The sequence below is a fragment of the Dendropsophus ebraccatus genome, chromosome 1 (assembly GCF_027789765.1).
Source record: "Dendropsophus ebraccatus isolate aDenEbr1 chromosome 1, aDenEbr1.pat, whole genome shotgun sequence".
In the NCBI taxonomy this organism is placed as follows: Eukaryota; Metazoa; Chordata; class Amphibia; order Anura; family Hylidae; genus Dendropsophus; species Dendropsophus ebraccatus.
The window spans coordinates 62,033,474-62,057,411 of NC_091454.1; the positions used below are offsets into that span (position 1 = coordinate 62,033,474).

The window sequence follows — 23,938 nt, forward strand, 5'->3', positions numbered from 1 at the left end:
TGCACATGAACAGAATGGCACCGGCGCAGGGAAGCGGTCCTTTTTTTGAACCGTGGCCTGATTCCTGTGCACGGCACTAGTCTGTTACTAAGCACCGACTGGGGGTGAAGCACTGGAGGAGGGCCGGCTAGCCTTCGTGGGAGGAAACCCCCACCCCTCTATGACGCGGATCTATTGATTCTGATGGAGCCTTGTCACAGAGGGGAGGGGGTTTCTTATGCTTTAGCCTGGGCTGGTTCTCGGTAATAGATCGACACCATGCGCGAGAATTGGGCCACGGTTCCAAAAAAGGACATGGTACCGCTTCCCCGCAACGGAGTCATTCTGTTCATGTGCAACACTTAAAGTGACACTGTCACCCCCTTTGTGCATTCTGACATCTCTACACAGGTGTAAAGGGTAAATTTAGCATTTTTCATACCTTATTTTATATAAGGTGTTTGTTCAAGTAAAAAGTGTCCTTTTATCAACTGCAGATTATATTAAGTGGGCGTGGCCTTGCGGCATTAGCGCCACATAGCCCCGCCCATAACTGCACCGTTGGCCCCGCCCCCTTGACCCCCATTGATAGGCCGGTGTAAAGGGGGTGGGGTCTAGACCTTTCGGCCAGCCTGTTCCAATGGGTGGCGAGGGGGCGGGGCCAACGTTGCAGTTGTGGGCGGGGCTAAGTGGCGCTAATGCCGTGAGTCCACGCCCACTTAATACAATCTGCAGTTGATAAAAGGACACTTTTTACTTGAACAAACACCATGACGTATGATATGAAATAAGGTATGAAAAACGCTAAATTTACCCTTTACACCTGTGTAGAGACGTCAGAATGCACAAAGGGGGTGACAGTGTCACTTTAAAGTGAATGTACCTGATGGTACAGAAAAAGAAAAAAGCATAGCAGCACAGATAGAAAAAGGTTGCAGATGGATGAGCGTCCCGGATGGTCATAGATCCAAAACAGAGAAGAAGACAGCACTTCCGAAGTTTATTATTACACCAGATGCGCGACGTTTCGGCTATAATAGCCTTACTGCTTGAGTAAGGCTATTATAACCGAAACGTCACACATCTGGTGTGATAATAAACTTTGAATCTTTCAGAAGTGCTGTCTTCTTCTCTTTTTTACCTGATACATTTGCTTTAAGAATGCAGCTGTATTAGTTTTTGGGTACTTAGATGTTTAGCTTGTACATTGCACACATGTAGATTTCTATGACATAAGTCATTATTGTAACATATGGTCTTGGTGGATACATGCCTATTTTAACCAGTATATTTTGACCTCCTACACAAAATAGGACACTTAATTCTCATTAAGTAACACTAGAGAATTTTAGTTTTCATCAATTCACATAGAAGGTAGGCATCCTGCTGAAAAGGGTCATTTGGTGTCACATACTATGGGAAAAAAAGTTATTGGGCTATTGAAGCGCAAGTGGTGATTCCCTCTAATTATGTGTCTACCTGCTTGTCTGCTGCATAATAACACCATGTAACATTTCTGGTCTATGTTCTAGTTAGTCTCTTAATATTTGGAACAGAAAACAAAGAACACCAGACAAGTTGTTCAAAAAAGTCCAACTTTCCTGTTTCCTCTAGACACATTATCAGTAATATCTATTGGTTGTACCTTATTATTTATCCACAGATGGCAGCTCATTACTGCTATCTATAAACCACAGTAGAGCTATTTGCAGTGAACGGAGAAGTGCATTTTTATTAACTGACTTATTTTCAATTGCTGCCAAAGGAAAACATGAGTAGATATTAGTGAAAGAAAAATGCTGAAGCCTTCTCCAATTAAGAGCGATGCGCATTTGGCATAGTAATCAGCAAACTTTTAAATAAATGAAGTTTTGTTAAATAATACTCCAGGTGCCTGGTATAGGGAGCGGGGTCTAATGAAATCATTGAAGCACCACGTTCAGACACACTAATATAGTTATTCTAACGATAATCTCTGTGGGTGATGAGAGCTACAAGATGAATGCTAATGCACAGGACATGTACAGGTATTTTGTATTATTCTTCTAATGGAGATACAACGTTTGTTTTCGAGCCAATAAAATATTCATAGTTATTTTATAGAGAGAATGAGATTGTTATGATGTAGCACGGCCACAGTACGGACACTTTGTTGCACAGAACAAAATATCAGTGTTAAATAATTTAACAATTTCTGCTGCTGACCACCATTTTGTATATGTGTATTCATTTTATAATTTATGTTTATAGCGATTACAGCTTAGCCTTACCCATTAAAGACACTGCCGGACTAGTGGAATCCCTGGTAACGCACCACACGTGACGTAAATGCTCATGGCCGCCATTGGATTACACCATCCGTTACCAGGGATACTCGAACTTTCAAATTAGGAGTCAACAGTTTTGCAGCATCAGTGCTGACAGGTACCCTTTAAGATCTCCAAATTCCCTGCAGTGATACTTAGTCAATGATATTATTCTAGCTGCCTGCTGTCATCACTGCAGGCTTATTAGTTTACCCTAGATTATAGAACTATTTAATAAATACTCCCTCTATTGTTAGCTGTTGACAGACAGAATTCTAAAAATTATGTGACTATGTGGGGGTGTAAAAACTTTGCATCCGCATCTGTATGACAGTCATGCTAACTATATATATTATTGCATTTCCCCTCAGTTCATAGTTCTAATGGGTTGCTCTTAATTTTTAGTATGAAAAAACACTGCAGTGACACTATCACATGCCTAAACGTCAGTGAGCTAGCCAGACCTTCCTATGGGAAGGAACAACCAAGCCAAGGAATGTCTCCAGTCAAGGAAACAACCCAAACAAGGTATCCATCCACAGACAGCTGTTTCGGGGTATTTGCCCCTCATCAGTGTGGAGTAGGTTTCTGGCTAGTGGGAGCAACACCTAGTAATTTCCTAGGGGGCAATGTCCTAGATACACTGACGTTGAGAGACGTGATGGTGTCTCTGCAGTGTTTTGGTTGATCTCCCTGAGGTCAACCACCGTCCTTTTGCATGCTCTTAATTTTTAGAACTTGAAAGTTGATTAAAAAAAATGTAACTGCTACAATACAAATTAATATTCACAACTGAATCAAACAACTAGTTGCTTACCCTGCCCTGGTCCCCTATACTGCTGTCATTTACTCACAGTATGAGGCTGGGTTCACACTACGTATATTTCAGTCAGTATTGTGGTCCTCATATTGCAACCAAAACCAAGAGTGGATTAAAAACACAGAAAGGATCTGTTCACACAATGTTGAAATTGAGTGGATGGCCGCCATTTAATGGCAAATATTTGCTGTTATTTTAAAACAACGGCTGTTATATTGAAATAATGGCAGTTATTTACTGTTATATGGCGGCCATCCACTCAATTTCAACATTGTGTGGACAGAGCCTTTCTGTGTTTTTAATCCACTCCTGGTTTTGGTTGCAATATGAGGACCACAATACTGACTGAAATATACGTAGTGTGAACCCAGCTATATAGAGTACTCCTTGTGCGAGACCATACTCAAAGCCTAGGACCTGTATCAACCACTTCTGTATAGCCTTGAATTGAATGAATCAGCCTCTCCTCTGTGCCACATACTAAATAATTTTCCTGCCTCCTTAGGTGTACAGTTCCTGTAAGGCATCTCCAGCTTGCTGCACACTATGCAGACATGTAATTAAAATTCATGCAGTGTGTGTATGTGAATGTTTAGCGCACAGGAGTTAAAGCTACTCTGGTTCCACCAACCCCCCCCCCCCCCTTATCATTAGGAATGCCCCCAGGCAGGACTTTCCTTGAAGAGTCACTTTAAACTCACATCCCTACAGTTGTTGCAAAACCACAATTCCCATGATGCCTGGACAGCCAAAGCACTTTAGCAGTTTGACGCCCATGTTTTAGCGCACACATGATTTATGTTTCGTATGTGTGCAGTGTAAGTGGAATCAAGCTTTGTATGTGGGAAATTCATATAAAAATTGGGCACAATATTGTAGCACTCTGTGCAATAAAGGAATATTATTAAACTTTATTTGGGGTAATAATATTGGATTGTGATGGTTGCATTGCAGTATGATACTTTCCTCAAAATCAAAACTATACTGCTTGGTGTTCTGTAGAAATAACAAAAAATACTTGCCTGTATTTTCTTAAGTGTAGTTAGTATAATGTATCTTACATACATTTCAGGTTACCCATTATGTTTTAGTATATTTTGGCAATTACAGTATAGGGAGGAACAATCTCCTAAGGCACACTTCAAGGGGTGTAACTATACTATTTCCAGTGGTTAGGGAACTGATTGTTAGAAAAAAAATTATTCCCACACCAGAATTCAAGGGTTTGCATCCTTATATTTATCTGCTTGATTCATATGAAGCTTTTTTTGTGTTGCTACAATAAATGACAAAAGTAGCATTTAAAGCACATTTCTATACTCTTATATTTCCTTTCAGTTCAGCTGAACAACAGCTATTGAGAGTGATTAAAGCTCCCTGTCTGGCAGGAGTATCTGTAATAACATTGATGTGTATGGAAGAGCCTTTCACAATGCAGTCAACATTTTAAGACCTGCTGGGGTATTGTTTCTGCCATCTCTCTGCAAAGTCTCAATAGGGATTGTTTATGTGATTTTCTAAGATAAGACTCTTCTGGGAAAAAAAAATGAAGGAATCAATGGATAAAGTAGAACTCTATTTTTTTTTTTTTTTTTTGCGTTTATCATGCAGATACATGATCATTAGTTGTATAGCGCGATTTAACTCCAGTGCAGTCGCTTCCATATGTTTCATTACTGTAACTGGGTGATGTCATCACCAGCCTGACCCACAGAAAATAAATCACAGTGTTTATTATGTCACAGGAAGGGGTCTGTCCTGGGTCAGCTGACTTCCTGTTAACTTTAGGGTGACATCATCAGCTATGAAAGACTCATGGGAGCTCACAGACCTCTTTCCATCTTTCCATCTTTTCCTCCCCTATCTTTATGCTATCTCCATTAGAAACAATGCTTACAATACACTGTATGTGAAACATGTTAGGATATTTTTTTGTATGTCTTATGGAATCTGAAAGATTCAACCATCATATGAAATCAAAGGTATACAGAGGTACAGTAGAAACCTTATACATTTTTATGATGCCCGTTTAATCTTATAAAAAACAGAGCAAACACAGTACACGTCTCCTCTCGGGGAGTGTGTTCAACTGCACCCCATTATTATAACGTAGAATTCACAGAAGGGGGTGCACAAACTATATATAAAACCTAACGTTTATTAAATATACATAAAAATATACCCCACGTAAATAGACCAATACACAACACGCAACAAAAGATAATAAATCTGCAATCACTGTTCTCAATGATATACACCCAGAACCATAAACTGTTGTCTCAATATACTGCTTCAGCTATGGTCATAGGTTACTATTCACACCAGGGTAGAAGGATACACTCGGGGTAGGGACCATATAACCCTATTACGCCCTAACCGAGTGGTGTGTGTATACTACCCCTTCTCACACAGGGGGGAGCGGGGCACTCGCCCTAACAAGGGCGACCCCTACCCTGGTCTACCCCTTGGTGAATCAACACCCTGTTATGCCCTAAAAGCAGTAACGCTGGTCCCTTACCCTCCGACGCGTTTCCTCCAGATAGCCGGATTTCTCAAGGAGGCAAGGTACAATGCAGGGAATAGTTGTAACTGGGGCTTAACGGCTGCTGCAGTGGCAAGCAAAAAAACGTGGTACACTCCGTGCAAGTGTGCACACTGAGTGTGTGTCCTGGAGCAGTGGCTGCAGGAGTTTTATTATAGTTATATCGACAAGCCCTATTGAAAATCTTCTGACAGTGGCATTTACTATATTCAAACTTTATTTGGTTAACAGAGTACCCCTATCGATCGGGGCTGCGGGGGGGCGATCGGGCGGCCGGGGGCTGCGGGGGGGCGATCGGGCGGCCGGGGCTGTGGGCGGCTGGCTGGAGCATATACTTCACCTGGTCCCCGCTCCGGCTTGCTGAAGACATCGGGAACCGCCGGAGCTGGGATCAGGTGAAGTATCAGCTCCGGCGGCCGGGGGGTTAATGAGGTGGGCTGCAGACAAACTCGCAGCAGGGATGTACATCCCTGCTGCGTGTTTGTCTGCCATTAAAAGCATAGGGCCGGGATCTGCAGCGAGTCTCGCTGCAAAAACGCAGCATGGAGACTCGCTGCAGACCCGCCAAGTGGGTTTGTAACCTAAGTCAATTTGACTGTAGCAGCACCACAGGCCCGCTAGGCACGTCATGATATTGCATGGACAGTCTAAAGCCCCTATTATATGGGGCGATTAGAAGGAGCAAGTGATTACCAACCTGTCAGGTCAACACTTCCTTGCACCTCGCTCCACGCTCACTGCTGGCGCTATTACATGCACTGACTGCGAGTGGGTAAGTGCAGGGGAGGGGGGGCTCATAGGAGATAGCAGCGGTCTGCTGCCTCCGGTCTTATTACATGGAGCAGATCATTGCTATCCTAATCATTTGTCTTTCAACATTTTAAAAGACAACAGAAGACAACAATCAACTGACATTGTGCATGTCGGCTGAACTTTGCCTTTTATTACACAAAGTGATTATCGGCCGTAATGGCTGATAATCAGGCAAATACAGCCACTAATCGCTTTGTGTAATAGGACCTTATAAGTCCTTTAGGGGCAGGGAAAGAGGGAAGCAAAGAAGCTGCAGGAACGCTACCTCCCTTCCCTCTCTCCCTGCCCTGATGAGATGCCTAAGTAATGTACTGAAGACTCCACAATAAAGAACACACGTTTGGATGGTGAGTGCCATCTATCGCTCTCTTTTTTGGCTTGTGCTATATGAACCGTGAATTTCTGCTTGCTAGGTCAGCACCACTGGATGTGTTTGCTGTGCATTAGGACTGTTACCAGGCACTGGCATCTCACAATATATGTTCCACCACTCTTACATTAACACTGTGCATAAAAATGGATTAATCGCTGGACTCACTAAGGATAGTGCCAACACCCTGTTCTCTGTAGCTTGTGCATTAGAATATGTGTGCACTAGGGAAGTCTATTACTTTGGAATAATAGGGGTATATGGAACTGAAATCTCATTTATTGTATGTTGGTTTGCTTATTAAGACAAATTATAAGAGCCTTAAACTTAACTTAGAGAGTTTAAATAGCCACTGTAAAAAAAAAAAATCTGGTGCACACTTAGCATCCCCATATACCTTATACTTTTGCTGACCGTGTCTGCTGGCCAAAGGTGTTTAGGCCTCTTCCATCTGACCACCGGCAGGGGGAGAGATAAGCCGCAGCCAGAGAGCCCTAACCTTTCCTTTATAATATAGAGGACATAGGAAAACTTGTGTATGAGGAGGATGGGGGCCTGACAGAAGAGATAACTGATGTCTGACTGACTGTTTGTCCATCACTTATTGAAAGTGTATGGGGACCTTTAGACTGAGTTAAAACTGTCGAAAAACTAGACTATTTTTATTTATCTCCCCCTTTGTGTTTTAACTTTCTAAAGTTCACTTCAGAATAATGGCTAGAACCTATTTGCTGTGGACAATTTTACATGGCTTCTTCTGTGCCGGTGTTCAGAAATGTCAACCTGAAGAAAAAGTCTATTTTAATCAAAATTGTCACTTGTGCTTGCTTCATTCCCAAAGAACATGGGACAGTGCAATGCATTGTATAAAACAATCCTGAATGTTTCCTCTCGCCAGAGGTAACCTGCATGACCTGCATTTCTCTTTAACTGAATAAAAGAGTTGGTATATTTTATTGTTAAAAATTTAACTTTGCTGTAAAACTATTTTTGGTTTAAAAATCTTTTAAAAAATTTTTTTACACACCTACATTGATGGATTTTCTTAATGTGTCAGACTACAAGATGCAGCAAATCAATATCAGATGTTTTTCTTTATACATTTTACTGCAGGAGAATTTCCCATTTTATTTTACAATTACATTTTTGATGTTTTGATGGAAACTTTTTTCTTTTCCATATCTGTTAGAAGTTAAGAACAACTTACTCTTCCTTGCTTTTTGCTTTGTGTGCTTTTGGTGTATGTGGAATTCTCCCTAATGGACTCATCAGGCTGGCAGAATGTTGCTTTTATAATGATGATGCTGTGGGATTCAGAATTTCATGCTGCTTGGGTTCTTTAAATGGTAAAAGTTACTTAAAGAGAAATTTGCTAGCACCTGGAGACTTAATCATAAAGCTTTTCCTAGTATGCTCTTACACCTCTCTGATGTGTCAAAAGCATTGACAGTGTTTACACATTTTTCTCAGTTTTTCTATATAACCTTCCCTGTTTTTATGGTTCTTTAACTCTGTAGTCAGTCTAGCTTAAGATGTCTGTTATGTTATGTATACAATGTGTAGCCATCGTTCTTAAAGGGAAATTACATTTGTAATTTTTCATTTGGTGATCATTCTAATGTGTCAAAAGTAAGTGGATAACTATGTAATTGTCACCTAGTAGACAGCAGAGGTCCATACTGTATATTTTAAATTAAAAGCCTATGTTCACATGCTGTAAGAGACCGGCCGTTCCGGGAACCAGCTGGGTCACGGAGCGGACGGTCTCTGAAAAGATACAGTACCGGCCAGATGCTCTTTTGGGCCGCAGAGTTCTGATGCGGGTGCATCTGTGCACACCCGCATCGGGACTCCCTACAGCGCACAATAGAGCGTGTGTCCGGAGCTGCTTGCTCTATTGTGTGAACTGACAGGGTCAGTTGTTTGTGGTGCCGCTATAGATCCCTGCTGGAGCGTATACTATGTGTATACGCTCCGGCCGGAATCCCATAGGCAGCAAAGGCACATATATTTTTGTAATAATCACGGCTGTTGTAATCGTGTCGACCCCTGTCCGCAGTCTTCTGACAGTGATGTAATCTTTGGGAGGCCGGCCAACCCGCTCCTGCCGTCCTTCATGCCAGTCCACCTCTGCCGCGTCATAACTATGCTCAGCCGTGATTGGCCGGCCTCCCGAAGATTACATCACTGTCAAAAGATGGCAGACGGGAGTCGACACGTATCAGGTATGTATAATGCACTACACTTCCGGGCCCACGGGCGGATTAACATACGGGCCATTTACATACATAACATACATTACAAAGTTGTATAACTTTGTAATGTGTGTTATTTTGTGAATAATTTCTTAGCGCCGCACTACCCCTTTAAGTGACCAGTATGGTAACAATATAATAAAATTACATGAAAAACATCTAGGCATAAAAAATCTTCATAAAAGAAAAAAGCATATCAGATGTGTGGCCATCAGTCCAGTCCTGTTACTAAAGTAGTTCTGAAAATTAAGTTCAATGGTATGTTTCTGTTCTTTGTCCAGGTACATCCACTTCAGTAGCATATTAAGGCTATGATTACACAACGATTTTTCATCGGCCATTAATTGATACTCAAAATAACAGCCGTTTTTTTGAGTACCAAATAATGGTTGTTGTTTAACATACTTTGGAGGCTGTCATTGCAGTGACGGCCATTGTTTCATTATTTAAGTTTAGATTTAATAATGGTTGTGTTCAACACCCTAATGGCCATTGTTTTACAGTGTGTGAATATGGCAAGTGATCCCCTAATCTCATATTTAGCACAGTTAGTGATGAATTTGTGCTAGGGATATGAAGTATACTTTTTGCATCTGTCTGTGGCTCCATCCTCATTAATGTCAATAGGAAAGAATAACAGTATATTGATACTATTGATTCTTACTACACTTGTCATTTAAATGGTGGCTAGGTGCATGTCTAGGATAAAGGACCACAATATTCTTCCAGGATAGTAGCCTTGAGGTCTGCACTTTTTGCCTTTGTATTATTAAAAATGTGTTTAGAATTGGATTCACAGGGAATAATATATCACCAGGGATCTGGCCAAAAATCAGATATAAAATTTTGTCAGGAGAGACCATCTAAGCATACAAGTCTGAAAAAATAGAATATTATTAGTAGAGAAGATGTGACTGATGGAAGGAGCACAAGGTATTAAAGGTGTTTTCCGGCAGTGTGCTGTTTTGGTATTGACAGTGTCCCCCACTGACTGCGGATAACAGCTCGCTCAGCCAATTACTAGCCGTGGGGCTGTCCCTTCTCTGTCCTGTCAGTGATTGGCTGAACAGGCTGTCACTCCTGAATTGAATTTGTCTCGGAAATAGAGGTGCTGCAGTCAGCAGGGGACACCAGAGGATGGCACCAAAGGAGCGCGGACAGGTAAGGATAACATGTTTATTGTTTTATATGCACCAGCATCAATATGTTAAAGGCTGACCATTGGACAACCTCTTTAAATTAAATTCTAGTTTCTTGATCATATTATTGCAAATGATCACGAAATGCATAAAAGGGAATACTTTGACTTTTTGTATTAGCAGCAGTTTACCATGTAAATAAAAACAACTACATTTTATAGACTCCTTTAGGGTATAAACCCACACACCGTATAAGCAGCAAATACGCAACAAATACGCAACAAATACGCAGCAAATACGCAGCAGTTTGATGGTGAAGATTTAATGCTGAGTTCAGTTATTTAGATCTAATCTGCTGCGTTTTTGTTGCGTATTTGTTGCTTTTTTGCTGCGTATTTGCTGCGTATCGCAGCAGTAAATACGCTGTGTATACGGTGTGTGGGTTTATACCCTTAAAGCGTAACTGTCATGTTTTTTTTTATTGCAGAAATCAGTAGTATAAGCGATTTTAAGAAACTCTGTAATAGGTTTTATCAGCCAAAAAAAGCCTCCTTCTGTACTCAAGAAGCAATCTCCCAGCCTCCCCCCCCCTGACTTCTTATCTGTGCATTATCAGGCAAACACGTCTTCATTACAGAGAAGCCAGTGAAGACGGGCTCTGCTCTCTCCATTGTAAGCCTATGAAGGGGGGAGGGGCTGAGGGAGATGAGGGAGCAGGAAGAGGTGACATGAAGGTCAGCTGTTTGTAGACTCTCTGGGCACCTAAACCGCAGGATTCTGGGGTCAGAAAGGTCAGTGCTTATCTATGAACTTACTGAGAGAAGATTGCAGGGTGTTGTGCTGTGCAGGACTGCTCCGTGCTCAGTCACTCCTAACAGCCCCTCCCCTCTCCATAGCCACATAATGGAGACAGAAATCCTGCTTCATTTGATGTGAGGGGGGAGGCTGGGAGATTGCTTTTTCACTACAGAAGGAAACTCTTTTAGTACATAAAACCTATTACAGAGTTTCTTAAAATTGCTTGTACTATAGATATTTATTGTTTTCAGAAAAATGACCCTGAAATGACAGTTACGCTTTAAGGTGTTCGGTCATGTATATAGCTTTCTTTTTTCACTGACTTTGATGTTTATTTATTTAACAAATATATGAAGCAAAAATTAGGCATCAACAAAGTAAAAGAACATTAAAAGGGCAAGCATCTCAAAATCTAGTCCATACAAGCAAAAATCAATAGTCTTCATGTATAAGTTTCTTGCAAATTCACACAACCAGTTTTACAAAGTGTCACTCAATAGTTTTTCCTAAGGCAAGAATTAAATAACTTTCAATTTAGCTTGTATTGATTTTTAGGTCTGTATATAGAACAAGTCTAAGACTGGGTCTATAAATGTTCCTGGTCTGAGTATTTGCAGACTGGTAGGCTCCCACCTCCATAATGTGACATTTCATCACCATCCCTGCTTCTCCAGATTGTTCTCAGATGAAGTTGTACTCAAATAATAAGATCTGTCACAGCCTTGTAAAATCTATGATCCGGTATGGATTGACTCTATTACAGCGTTACATACTGTAGTTTTTTTTTTACTTTACTGAGTAGAAAACATACTGTATGATCTTTAGCTTTTGTTGTAGTAGCTATTGAGGTATATCAATTTTATGTCACTTCTTTCATTTCTACTCAATAACTTTTTGTCCTTTATTATATTATTTGAAGATATATCAATTCATTTATGTCTAAAGGTTTTATAAAAAATGGGACCCAAGCATTATAAAATAACAAACCAATGTATACTGATTTGTCCAATCCCACGGTGATCTCCTGTACAATCTCAGGTCGATGCCCTGGTCTTTCTTTTACCGGATGCTCGAAGTATGGCACGTTATCACTTAGGCTGCAGCTCTTATGTATCGACCACCTGTAAAGTAAGACCAAGGTGCAAATTGAAACTCATATTGATCAACATGGGATCGGACAGGTGCGTATTGATTGGTTTGTTGTGTTATCATGTTCAGGGCCCTTTTTAAGTTTTTAATACCTGGATAACTCCTTAAAGCGTAACTATAATTTCAGTAGGCAAAAAATGAAATTCCTCAAATAAAAAGCCCTTGTGTTACCCTTTAATAAGAGCCCTAAACTGTGTTGATAGTATGTACGCTCGCTGAGATATCCCCAGTTGTTTGGCTCAGAGGAATAAATGAATTTTTCTTCTGGCTGAGACAAAGTGGGCGTGGCCTATCCCTCATCTCCCTGGCTGTGTCCCTCTATCCACTGACCAGCACCTTAGCAGATGTATCACACATAGCAGGATTAGATACAGCCCCAGCATACAGTATCACAATGTAAGATTAGATACAAAGCATCAGCAGATGGTATCACACACAGTGGGATTAGATACAGTAATCTGCTCTCATTACACTGTAGGATAATGTCAGCCATGGAGGTGGGGTCACCTGCTGCAGACATCTGATAGTGAATGTTATGTGTACTATGGAAGGACTACAGCTGTGTTGGGCTGGGACTTGTAGTCCTCCCCTCAGTGACTCACCCACTCTGCCTCATGCAGCACATTGGAGTCATGGTCACACACAACACCCTCCTCACACACAACACCCTCAGCTCTGCTAAGTCCCCTCTGTGAGGGGAGGGGGGAGAACGTGCTGCTAGGAGGTAAGGGGAGGGGGAGGAGGTTTTGTTTATGTCTGTGTCAGGGCTGTTATCTGATCCTCCTGTACACTCAGGACGGATCTGCAGGGAGGGGGCGTGTCCAGCAGGAATGCAGAAATAACTCAGAGCCAGAGAGGGCTGTAAGGCCATAATCAGCCTTATGTATTTAAAAAACTGTTCATTTTAGGTTATTAATGTATATTGCAAAAATTGTTATCATGCCCTAAGCTAACTAAAACTGAAAGGTCAAAATATTTTATAGTTACGCTTTAAGTATAATCTATTATCATTAACCCCCTTGATTTTCAAATTTGGTCAGCTCTCCTAGAACACCATTTACACTAGGCAGGAACACATTGCTATGACTGAGATTGCAAACACACAAGTCAAGTTGTGTGTGGCAAGTCACAGACCCAATACAGATATAAAAATTACAAAAAGCTGATGTCCATAAAAATAATGAGACTCTTGGTTATTACTTGCAAATAGTGCAAACCATCCCACCAACGATAAGGTGACCTCATACTTGGTATGGGCCTACACTGTACTTGAGCTGGATTTTCTTTAGCAGTTGGGGGGTGGGCTGCTTTTAGTGATTTTCATATCAGTATTGGGTCTGAATCTTGCCATTGTGGCGAGCTGTTGCATTCTTCCACAATTTTACGTTTCTCCTAGCCCCATTGGAACTTCTAATGACAAAGCATAATTCTGTAGAAATACAGTATATGTCAAGAAAGTAAGCTAATATTGTAGCCTCATCTATACAACAACTCATCCATACCACAATTGGGGTGTTCACTTTATAAAGAGCCTGGAGAAGCGCTTAACTAAATCTTTCGCTTCCTGACGGGTTCTGTACATATAATAATAATAATAATAATAATAATAATAATAATAATAATGCTAAAAATTATATATATCTTGTCTTTAAAAACATTTCGGTTTAACCCCTAGACGACCCTGGACGTAGGGTTACGTCATGGAAGTCTGTCACCAGACGACCCATGACGTAACCTTACGTCCTGGGTGTTTCTCCCGCTATGAAGCGTGATCCGGAGCGGAGCGTGCTTCATAGCAGGTTGGGGCCGGCTGTAAACAGCAGCCGGGACCTCACCGGTAATGACACGCTGCAGCGATCGCGCTGCCGCATGTCATTAACCCCTTAAACGCTGCGATCGCGGCGCGACCGCGGCATTTAAGTGTAAGTGACAGGGTGAGTGCCCTGTCACTTACCGATCGGGACCCCTGCAGTGTGACTGCGGGGGTCCTGATCGTTGAAACGGACCGCCGGAGGTCTCTTACCTGCCTCCGTGCGGTCCTAACGGCGATCTGCTACACTGAGCCTGCACAGGTAGGCTCAATGAGCAGATCGCCGATAACACTGATCAATGCTATTCCTATGGCATAGCAATGATCAGTGTATAAATCAAAGTACTGTATGTAAAAGTCCCCCAAAGGGACTTCAAAAGTGTAAAAAAGTTCAAAACACTATTACACTACCCCAAAGCCCCTCCCCCAATAAAAGTCTAAATCACCCCCCTTTCCCATTATATAAATAAAACATATAAGAATAAATAAATAAACATATAATATACCGTAGCGTGCGTAATTGTCCGGTCTATTAAAATATAACAAGCGTCATTGTGATCGGTAAACGGCGTACACGAAAAGAGGGGAAAAAGTGCGCAGATTACCGATTTTATGGTACATTATATATTTAAAAAAATCAATAAAAAGTGATCAAAACGTCCGATCTTCACAAATATGGTATTAATAAAAACTAGAGATCATGGCGGAAAAAAATGACACCCCATACAGCCCCGTAGGTGAAAAAAATAAAACCGTTATAAGCGTCACAATAGGCCCATTTTATTCATATTTAATAACATTAGAGAATCTGTGTAACCTGTGTAACCTGCATATGGTTGTGTTCGGACTGACCTATAGAATAATAGTGTCATGTCGCTGTTACCATATAGTGCATTACGTAGACACAGGAACCCCCCCAAACGTTACCATATTGCATTCTTTTTTACGATTTCACTTATTTATATCTTCATAAATAATATATTTGGAATTCCATCATACATGTTATGGTAAAATGAATGACGCCATTACAATAGTACAACTATTCCTGTAAAAAACAAGCACTTACATGGCTTGTAGATAGAAAACTGAGAGTGCTAGAGCTCTTAGAAGGGGAGGAGGTAAAAACGAAAACACTAAGATCAAAATTTGCGCGGTCCACTGGGTCATTTTGGGCCTGGTCCTCAAAGGGTTAATGGGGAAAAGAAAAACACAAGATCAGAGCATGTTGGAAATTATTTCATGCTTGCAGGATGTGAGATTTCTGTTTAGTACCGAATACCTCAGAAGGCTCACATATTAGGGGCACCTTTATTAAAAGTGATACAAGAGAGTGAAAGACAGGTAGATGCTTGGAACAGACTTCAAAAGATGTGGTACAAACATCTACAATAGCAGAATGTAAACATGTCTGGGATAAACTTGGGGTGGTATTACACGGGCCGAGCAGGGCCGGATAATACCTGTAAACGAGCAGCGATCTGCTAGATCGCCGCTCATTTACTGGACCTATTACACGGCCCGATAATCGTTAAACAAGGGCTGCAAGGACATCGTTACCGATGTCCTTGCAGCCCTTGCATAACTATATACATTACCTATCCACGCTCCAGGGCTGCTGCTGCGGTTTTCTTCTCCCCGGGTCCCGCGCGCTCTTACGTCAGAATGGCCTGTCAGCTGTCAGCCAATCACAGGCCAGGACCGCCGCGGCCTGTGATTGGCCGGGCGGCCTGTCAGCTGACAGGCCACTCTGACGTTACAGCGTGCGGGACCCGGGGAGAAGAAGACCGCAGCAGCCCTGGAACGTGGATGGGTAATGTATATCGTTAGTCGGCGCCCAAAAATAGGTCAGAACCTATATCAACGATCAGCCGATGATCGTTGTCATCGGCTGATCGTTGTATCTATTACATGGAACGATAATCGGCCGAATAGGGCCGATTCGGCCGATTATCGTTCCGTGTACTAGTACCCTTACATCTATCCTAAGATAATAAGAAAGGAAAGTGAATGAGATGAGCTCCACAGTCCTTTAATGGAGTTTGTCTTAGGAAGTAAAAAAGAGATAGCAGTGAGCTGGGGAGTGAAGTGTTCAGTCATGCTAGCTTTATCTAAAGATTGGTGGGGGTCTGAATTATCAGAACCTGACTGATCAGAGATTGACATGCCTCTTTGACATGTGAAAAGCATCTTTCTTTTGTAATGACAAATATAAAAATAATAAAGGTCTATTGGTTGTTTCCCTGCCACAGGTAAGTACCAAGCATAAATGAAGGACAAAGGTGGCAAAAAGAAAGCTTTTTATCTCAACCTCTTTTAATTTATTTTTCTCCTCGATATTCATTATAAGTAGCACACTGAGTCATTGACAATGACAACAAACGACTATGGTATATGGAGCCAATATAGGATAAAAGGTATTCTAAACTATCACTATATATAAGATCACACTGAGTAAATGATATTGTATAACATCCACATGTTTAAGAATAAAAGTAGATAGAACAGAGCAAAATGTTTCACTGCATGTATTCTATGCCATGAAGATGGCAAAAGGCATCAATTAATCCCTGCTGGTGGCTTAGTTGATGTAGCATTGGCTAGAGAATGTGCTTCATTGGCTGAACAAGTTGTTCTTTTATCTATTATTCTTCAGAGAGCTGAAGACACTGAAGACATATTTTATGGAACTTGTAAACAGAGTTGCATGATGCAGTGGTTTGATGTGGTACAAGATGTGATGTCACAATTTAATCAAATTAGCATTGTAGTCTACCCGAGAACTATGTTGGGACAATAGTTTTAGGTGGACATTTGTAAATAGATGTCATATTTTTGCTTTAAGAGTAAAAAATTTTGACATGTCACAGAGACGTATGAAGAGAAGGATTCTTACAGCATCCACGGGTAGTAGCAATTGTGTTCATTCACACATCAGGGTACAAGGCAGAGCAGCGACGTTTCGACCTTTCGAAACGTTGCTGCTCTGTCTTGTTTCCTGTTGTGTGAATAAACATACTTGCTACTACCCGTGGATGCTGTGAGAATGCCTCTCTTCATTAGTCTACAGTGCCCACACCAACGATTGTGGGCCTACCCGCGTGCATCCAGTACCTAATTTAGTGGCCATATTTGGACTATTTCAAGAAGGTGCTGTTGGACTCTTCTTTTCATTTGGTATGACACAGAGACATGTCAAAAGTTTTGACTGGTTGGGGTCTGGGTGTAGCGGTCATTAAAGAGGTATGCTGGCAAAATAAAAGGGTGTCAGAAAGTTATATAGATTTGTAATTTACTTCTTTTCAAAAATCTTTCAGTACTTGTCAGCTGCTGTATGTCCTGCAGGAAGTGGTGTATTCTTTCTATTCTGACTATTTTTATTCTATTTCTAGTACTCCCTGCTGCCACCCTGTCTGTGCCAGGAACTGTCCAGAGCAGCAGCAAATTCCCATAAAAAACCTGCTCTGCTCAGGACTGTTCCTGTCACGGACTGAGGTGGTAGCAGAGAGCACTTTATTAGTTTAGAAAAAATACACCACTTCTTGCAGGATATACAGCAGCTGATAAGTACTGTAAGAATGGGGATTTTTTAAATAGAAGTAAATAACAAATGTATATAACCTCCTGACACCAGTTGATCTAAAAGCGTTTTTTTTTTTTTTTTTTTTTTTTTTGCTGAAGTACATGTACCCCTTTAAAGTTATATGCTTCATTCTTTATCTTGATGCAACATAGAATAGACCATATCCTGCAGTGAGATGGAGAAGGCATCAAGCAAGAGAGAAAAAAACCTGGTTTAGTGCTTCTCCATGCCCTATCTAATGATTGGTGGGGATCTAAAGAACGGGACCCCAACTGATTAAAACTTTTGACATATAAAGCATAATGCTTAATCGGTAGTTTAAATTTTGCACTGTAAAGATTTTTTATGTTAGCCATTAACCAAGTACTCTACATTGGGAAAAAAAAATTAATTTACTGAACTTGTTAAACTATACTGTGCTCTAAGTTGCATTTGCTGATTGCATTTCTGGATTCATGTTGGTTTGTAAAATGGTTGGTTTGTTGTAAAACAAAACAAAACAAAAAAAAAAACAATTTTAAATGACATTACTTATCAATAAATGTAGTGGCATATTGCTAGAATCCTTGTAGGCCTTGCTGAAACTTCAAAGTGGTATTACCATTTCAGACATTTCTGGTATATACATTGCAAATATGTCTTACAGATGTAGGTCACACCTATAGGGGGTTACTGTTAGAAACACATATTTAGGTCTAAGAGGGAGAAGCCACTTTCTATAGATATGCCCGAGATGGGAATACCACTTTAAAGAGGACCTGCGATCAGCCCAAATAATTGAGTCTTTTTTCCATAGAGTTCTATATATAACCTTGGATGACCTGATTCCAACTGTGTTTTTACTTTCATGTTATTCCATCTCTTTCCAGTATATATAGGGCTTTTATTATGTAGTTGACTATCTTTAGGATATAAAATGATAGAAAAACTCAAACATATGAACACTCCCAGGTACTTAGTAGACAAATATTCTTCAAGTGAATTATTAAAGCAGTTTGCCAAGTCATTTTATTTATCCCCTATCCACAGGATAAAGGACAATTATTGTAGAGGGTCCAACATCTGGCCCCCGTTAATTTATACAATGGCTCCCCGATTCATTCATTCTATATGAAGCCGCCAGAGATATCCAAGTACAGCACTTGGTTTCTCCAGTGGTTCCATAAAGAATGAATGGAGTGGCAGGTCACACGTTTTGTGGCTCCATTCAAAACAGTGGAGTTGAAATGCCCTTCTAGAGATCCCCAGGGGCCCAGATGTCAGACTCCCTGCAATCTTATTTTTGTTTCCTATGCTGGAAATAGGGGACAAGTAAAAATAAGTTTCATCTTCTGCTGTGAGCGAAATGATACATACTCACAGATTATGAGATTATATTATATAAGTTATATTTAAAATATTCTCTGATTCTTTGCAGGAGGACCTTCTAAATGGCCATCGACTCATTGTGACTGCTGCTGTAAAAACACAAAAGGAGACAAGGAGGGTGAAAGTGGAACATCTTGCAATGAACTCTCAACATCCAGCTGTGACAGCCAATCAGAAGCCAGCTCTCCACAAGAGACAGTCATCTGTGGTCCAGTGACCCGCCAGCCCAACATACAGACTCTAGATCGACCAGCTAAGAAGGGACCAGTTCAGATTCTTCAGCAGTCTGAAATCCGACGGAAAAGTGACCTTTTACGAACTTTAACCACTGGCTCAAGAGAGTCTAACACTAGTAAAAAAAAAACGGTGAAAGAAAAGCTCTCTATTGAAGAAGAGTTAGACAAGTGCATTCAGGATTTTATGAAGATAAAAATTCCAGAAAGATTTCCTGAGAGGAAATACTCCTGGCAATCAGATCTGTTACGGAAATATCATCTATAGAGAGGAAAGGGGGATGGGTTAATATAAATCACAATTCTATGGTACATGAGACCTATTGTTCATCTGATAGATTGTCATGTCCACTTGAAACTACTGCCTATATACATAAATCACCTAGACCCCTTTGCTGCTGGATGGACCTGTTGCCCTGTCTACTACCATCGACTGGTTCCAACCAGCATCATTTCCATACTCATTACTAGTTACAGGGTATTATTTTTCTTTTCCCCGTGGAAGCACAATGTATTATTTTCATTGATATGTAAAATGGTTTCTGAAAACACTAATGGCACAAACATAATGAATTGGTGAATATGTTTCTGGGATTGTCAGTTTTATTTATTTTTTTAACTATTATTTATTTATTTATTTAGAATGTCAGTGTTTTTGTCTTTTTTTTTTCTTTCCAAAAAGTTGATGGAAGAGTTTCACTTCAAAAAATGCATGGTTCCTTAATGGAGAATGGAGGTCATATGAGTGGAATAGAAAAGAAATATACCATGATGGTTTACATTTAGTGAATATATTACTGCATAAATTCTTGGTCTTGTTATATTCTTGTTACTCTGCACTTTCTTTCGAGTTGGACGGCTGCTTTTTGTGGTCATATAATCTGTGGCTGCTTCATTATCTCTATTTTTGTAGGATTCTGAGATGTGTGGATGGTGTTTATCACAAAGAAACAAAAGCCCTTTCCTTATTTTAGTCTACAGACATCCATCCTCTATGTGGACTCCAAGTAGGGAAACATTCCTGTTCAAATGGACACTCGGCCTTGTCAGCAAATAATTACTGACCAATGTTCAAAATACAGGGCTTTTGTGGTGACAAATAATGTGTAAAAAATATAGGTGTAAAAGTGCATAATAAAGTTTAAAGTGCTCATTCACACAAAAACTGTTGGCTTTATGCATTTCCTCTGCTACTCCCTGGGTAAGGGAACTTTATTAATTTCAGCTACTATAAGCAGTATATATCCTTTTTCAAGTTAACATAATTAAAAATCTACACAATTGGGTATTATAATCAGACTGACATGAATATTTAAAATAAAATATAAGTTTGACCACACAGTGAATGATGGAGACCCCCCACACATACACACAGATTTGCAATTTTGCCTTTTTCACCTTCTTCACCTCTCAAATATTCCGTATTTTCCGGTGTATAAGACAACTTTTTAACCCCAAAAAACGGATGCATCCCCACCGTATTCGGTGACTGCTATAAAAAAAAATTAAACTCGACAGCTCCTTCCGGCAACTGCGCATCTCTCGTCATGTTCCCGATGCAGGCAGTGTGATGAAGACATGCGCGAGAGGTCCCCAAAGCTCACCCATGCAGCCAAGCGTCTCATTTGAGAAGCTTGGAGACACTCGGCTGCCGGTAGAGCTTCGGGAGAATGGCAGAGGCTTTAGGGACTTCTGGCGCTTCTGCCATTCTCCCGAAGCTCTCCCGGCAGCCAAGCATCTATGTGCTTCTTCAATGAGACGCTTGGCTGCCTGGGGATGCAGTGTCTCTGCATCAAGCTGCCTGCGCCAGAAACATGGGGAGCCAGGTGGTGGTGGGGTTCCTGCCTTCCCCCTCAGTTAACCCCTGCCTGACCACAGCAGGATTCAGGCTGGTAAACCCTGCTTTGGTCAGGTAGGGGTTAAAATTTTCCGGCGCATAAGATGAATCCCTGAAAAACTTCTTAAAAGTCATCATCGTCTTTTATGCCCAGTCGTCTTATACTGTACGGTATATGTTTTTTACAATCTATTTTATAGAAAAATAAAGAACATTTTTTACAAAGTACAAATGGTCCAGCAAAAATAAGATAAGGAGGAAAAAACGGAAACCCAAAATGAAAATTGGCATCATCCTTAAAGGGTTAAATACACAATGTGTCGTTTTTATGATCTGTGTGTTTGCTGCAAAATACACCAGGCTGGATAAATAGCGTCATATGATCCAATTTTTGCCAGAGGAAATACTGTACACTCTGGCTGTAAGGCTCTGTACTTTACAACCATAGAACTTCTGAACAGACTATGCGCCTATGTGCACTAGCCCTCTAGATTTATAGTAAGTATTATACTGTGAATACTACATCAGGGCTATTTATATAAGTTGATAAGTTTTATCAATGACGTTAAACAAAATTCTATATTTCATGTTTCAGCGAATAAATGACAATCTCCACACCAGTTAAGTCATCATCACTGCTGTCTTTGTCATATTTTGCTTTCCTTGCTAGGACAGAGCAATGAAAATGATACAGACAGTAATTGCATCAATGTTATATTGTCTTTCTGTAGAGAAGCATACACTTATATACAGAATGTCTTAGAAAACCATAAATTTCTTAAACAGCCTGACAGCCTGTGTGGGGATGAAAAAACAATATGCGCTGTAAATAATCTGCATTTGCCAGTTTTCTCCATACTGATATATAATAGAAAATAAATATGCTATTTTTTGTATTTACCATCATAAAACAATCAAAAATAATCTTTTGAAAGAAATTCTGCTTAGAAAGTAAAAGGCACATGACATAGTTCACTGTATTTACAGAGTTTACATTTCATTATATAGTTTTAGTCTTAAGATCAAAACTTTGGTATAAAAAGTAGTGTTACCAGTAGAAACAGTGGGAGAAGTTTATCAATTTTTCCACAGAAAAAATTATGTACAAAAGTCCAACAATTTTTGTGCACTAGGAGAAACAGATAACTGATCTCAAGGAGACCAGCCAGGTGCATTGCCCCCTGGGAAACATGAATATGCAAAAGAAAGAGCCTGTGGTGGAGCCTCATTTAAGAGTCTCAAAACACAGGACTAGCCAGATATCCCTCCAGGAAGGACCCAGCCAAGGGGTGGCTCCTATAGGGAAGCCACAAAAACCACCATATTAACCCTTTGAGGACCAGGCCCAAAATGACCCAGTGGACCGCGCAAATTTGATCTTAGTGTTTCCGTTTTTCCCTCCTCCCCTTCTAAGAGCTCTAGCACTCTCAGTTTTTTATCTACAGGCCATGTAAGGGCTTATTTGTTACAGGAATAGTTGTACTGTGTAATGGCGTCATTCATTTTACCATAACATGTATGATGGAATTCCAAATATATTATTTATGAAGATATAAATTGGTGAAATCGCAAAAAAGAATGCAATATGGTAACGTTTGGGGTGTTCCTGTGTCTACGTAATGCACTATATGGTAAAAGCGACATGATACAATTATTCTATAGGTCAGCCCAAACACAACCATATGCAGGTTACACAGATTCTCTAATGTTATATATATTTTTTAAATGAAATCCTTTTTTTTGGCAATTAATTATAAATAAAATGGGACTATTGGGGCGCTTATAACGGTTTTATTTTTTCACCTAAAGGGCTGTATGGGGTGTCATTTTTTCCGCCATGATCTCTAGTTTTTATTAATACCATATTTGTGAAGATCGGACGTTTTGATCACTTTTTAATAATTTTTTTTTTATATATAATGTAACATAAAATCGGTAATCCGCGCACTTTTTTCCCTCTTTTCGCGATCACGGCGTTTAAGGAGTTAATGACACGCGGCAGCGCGATCGCTGCAGCGTGTCATTACCGGTGAGGTCCCGGCTGCTGATTGCAGCCGGCCCCCACCTGCTATGAAGCGCGCTCCGCTCAGGAGCACGCCTCATAGCGGGAGAAACACCCAGGGCGTACAGTTACGCCCTAGGTCGTCTGGGGACAGACTTCCATGACGTAACTATACGCCCTGGGTCGTCTAGGGGTTAAGTGACCCTATAAGTCAATGTAATGACAAGGGAAAGACCAAAGCCAGGTATCCATTGCAGACAGCTGTTTTGGGGTGTTGCCCCTCATCAGTGTGGAGCAGGATTCTGGCTAGGTGGGAGCAATGCCTAGTAGAGCCATAAGAGAAACAGATCACGGATCTCAAGGAGACCAACCAAATGATAACACAGCTGGCTGGCAGTGAAATCCTAGGTGCATTGCTCCCTGGAAACATGAATATGCAAAATAAAGAGCCCGCGGAGGCTCATTTAGGAATCTTCAAACACAGAAACTAGCCAGATATCCCTCCGGGCAGGACCCAGCTTCTGTAGGAAAACCACCAAAACCACCATGTTAAGTGGCCCTTTAAAGGGGTATTCCCCCAAAATTATTTTTGCATTAATACATTGCCCACCAGTAGCTTTCCATCTTTCCAATATCAATTTATTAAGGATTCTGCACAGTTTTGCTGTTATCCAGCTGCATTCACCCCCACCGAATGCATAGAACCATCAGATCTCAGTCCACTCCGACACCACTCCCTGCTCCTGGCCCCGACCCTCCGAGACGGCATCATGTGTCCTCCTTCTCTTCAATGGGCTGGTTAGCGCTTCTAACTCATCCAAACTGAAGCGAGGGAGGATAGTGACGGCAGTGGCTGCTGTTAGAGAGGGAGACAGTGATCAGTGCAGCTGTCACTGTCTCCCTCTCTAACAGCAGCCACCAACATCACCCGCACCGT

General features: G+C 40.8%; 1 protein-coding gene across 2 annotated transcripts in view; it reads left to right on the forward strand.

The window, feature by feature from the left end:
• The window catches only part of KCTD16 (potassium channel tetramerization domain containing 16), a 227,446-nt gene extending 207,075 nt beyond the window's left edge, over positions 1-20,371 (forward strand). For both annotated transcript variants that reach the window (XM_069971936.1, XM_069971924.1), the window contains exon 3: positions 18,979-20,371. In XM_069971936.1, coding sequence (XP_069828037.1) covers positions 18,979-19,430 — 452 coding nt within the window. In that variant the 3' untranslated portion in view covers positions 19,431-20,371. The remainder of the gene's footprint in view (positions 1-18,978) is intronic.
• Positions 20,372-23,938: the final 3,567 nt, after the last annotated feature.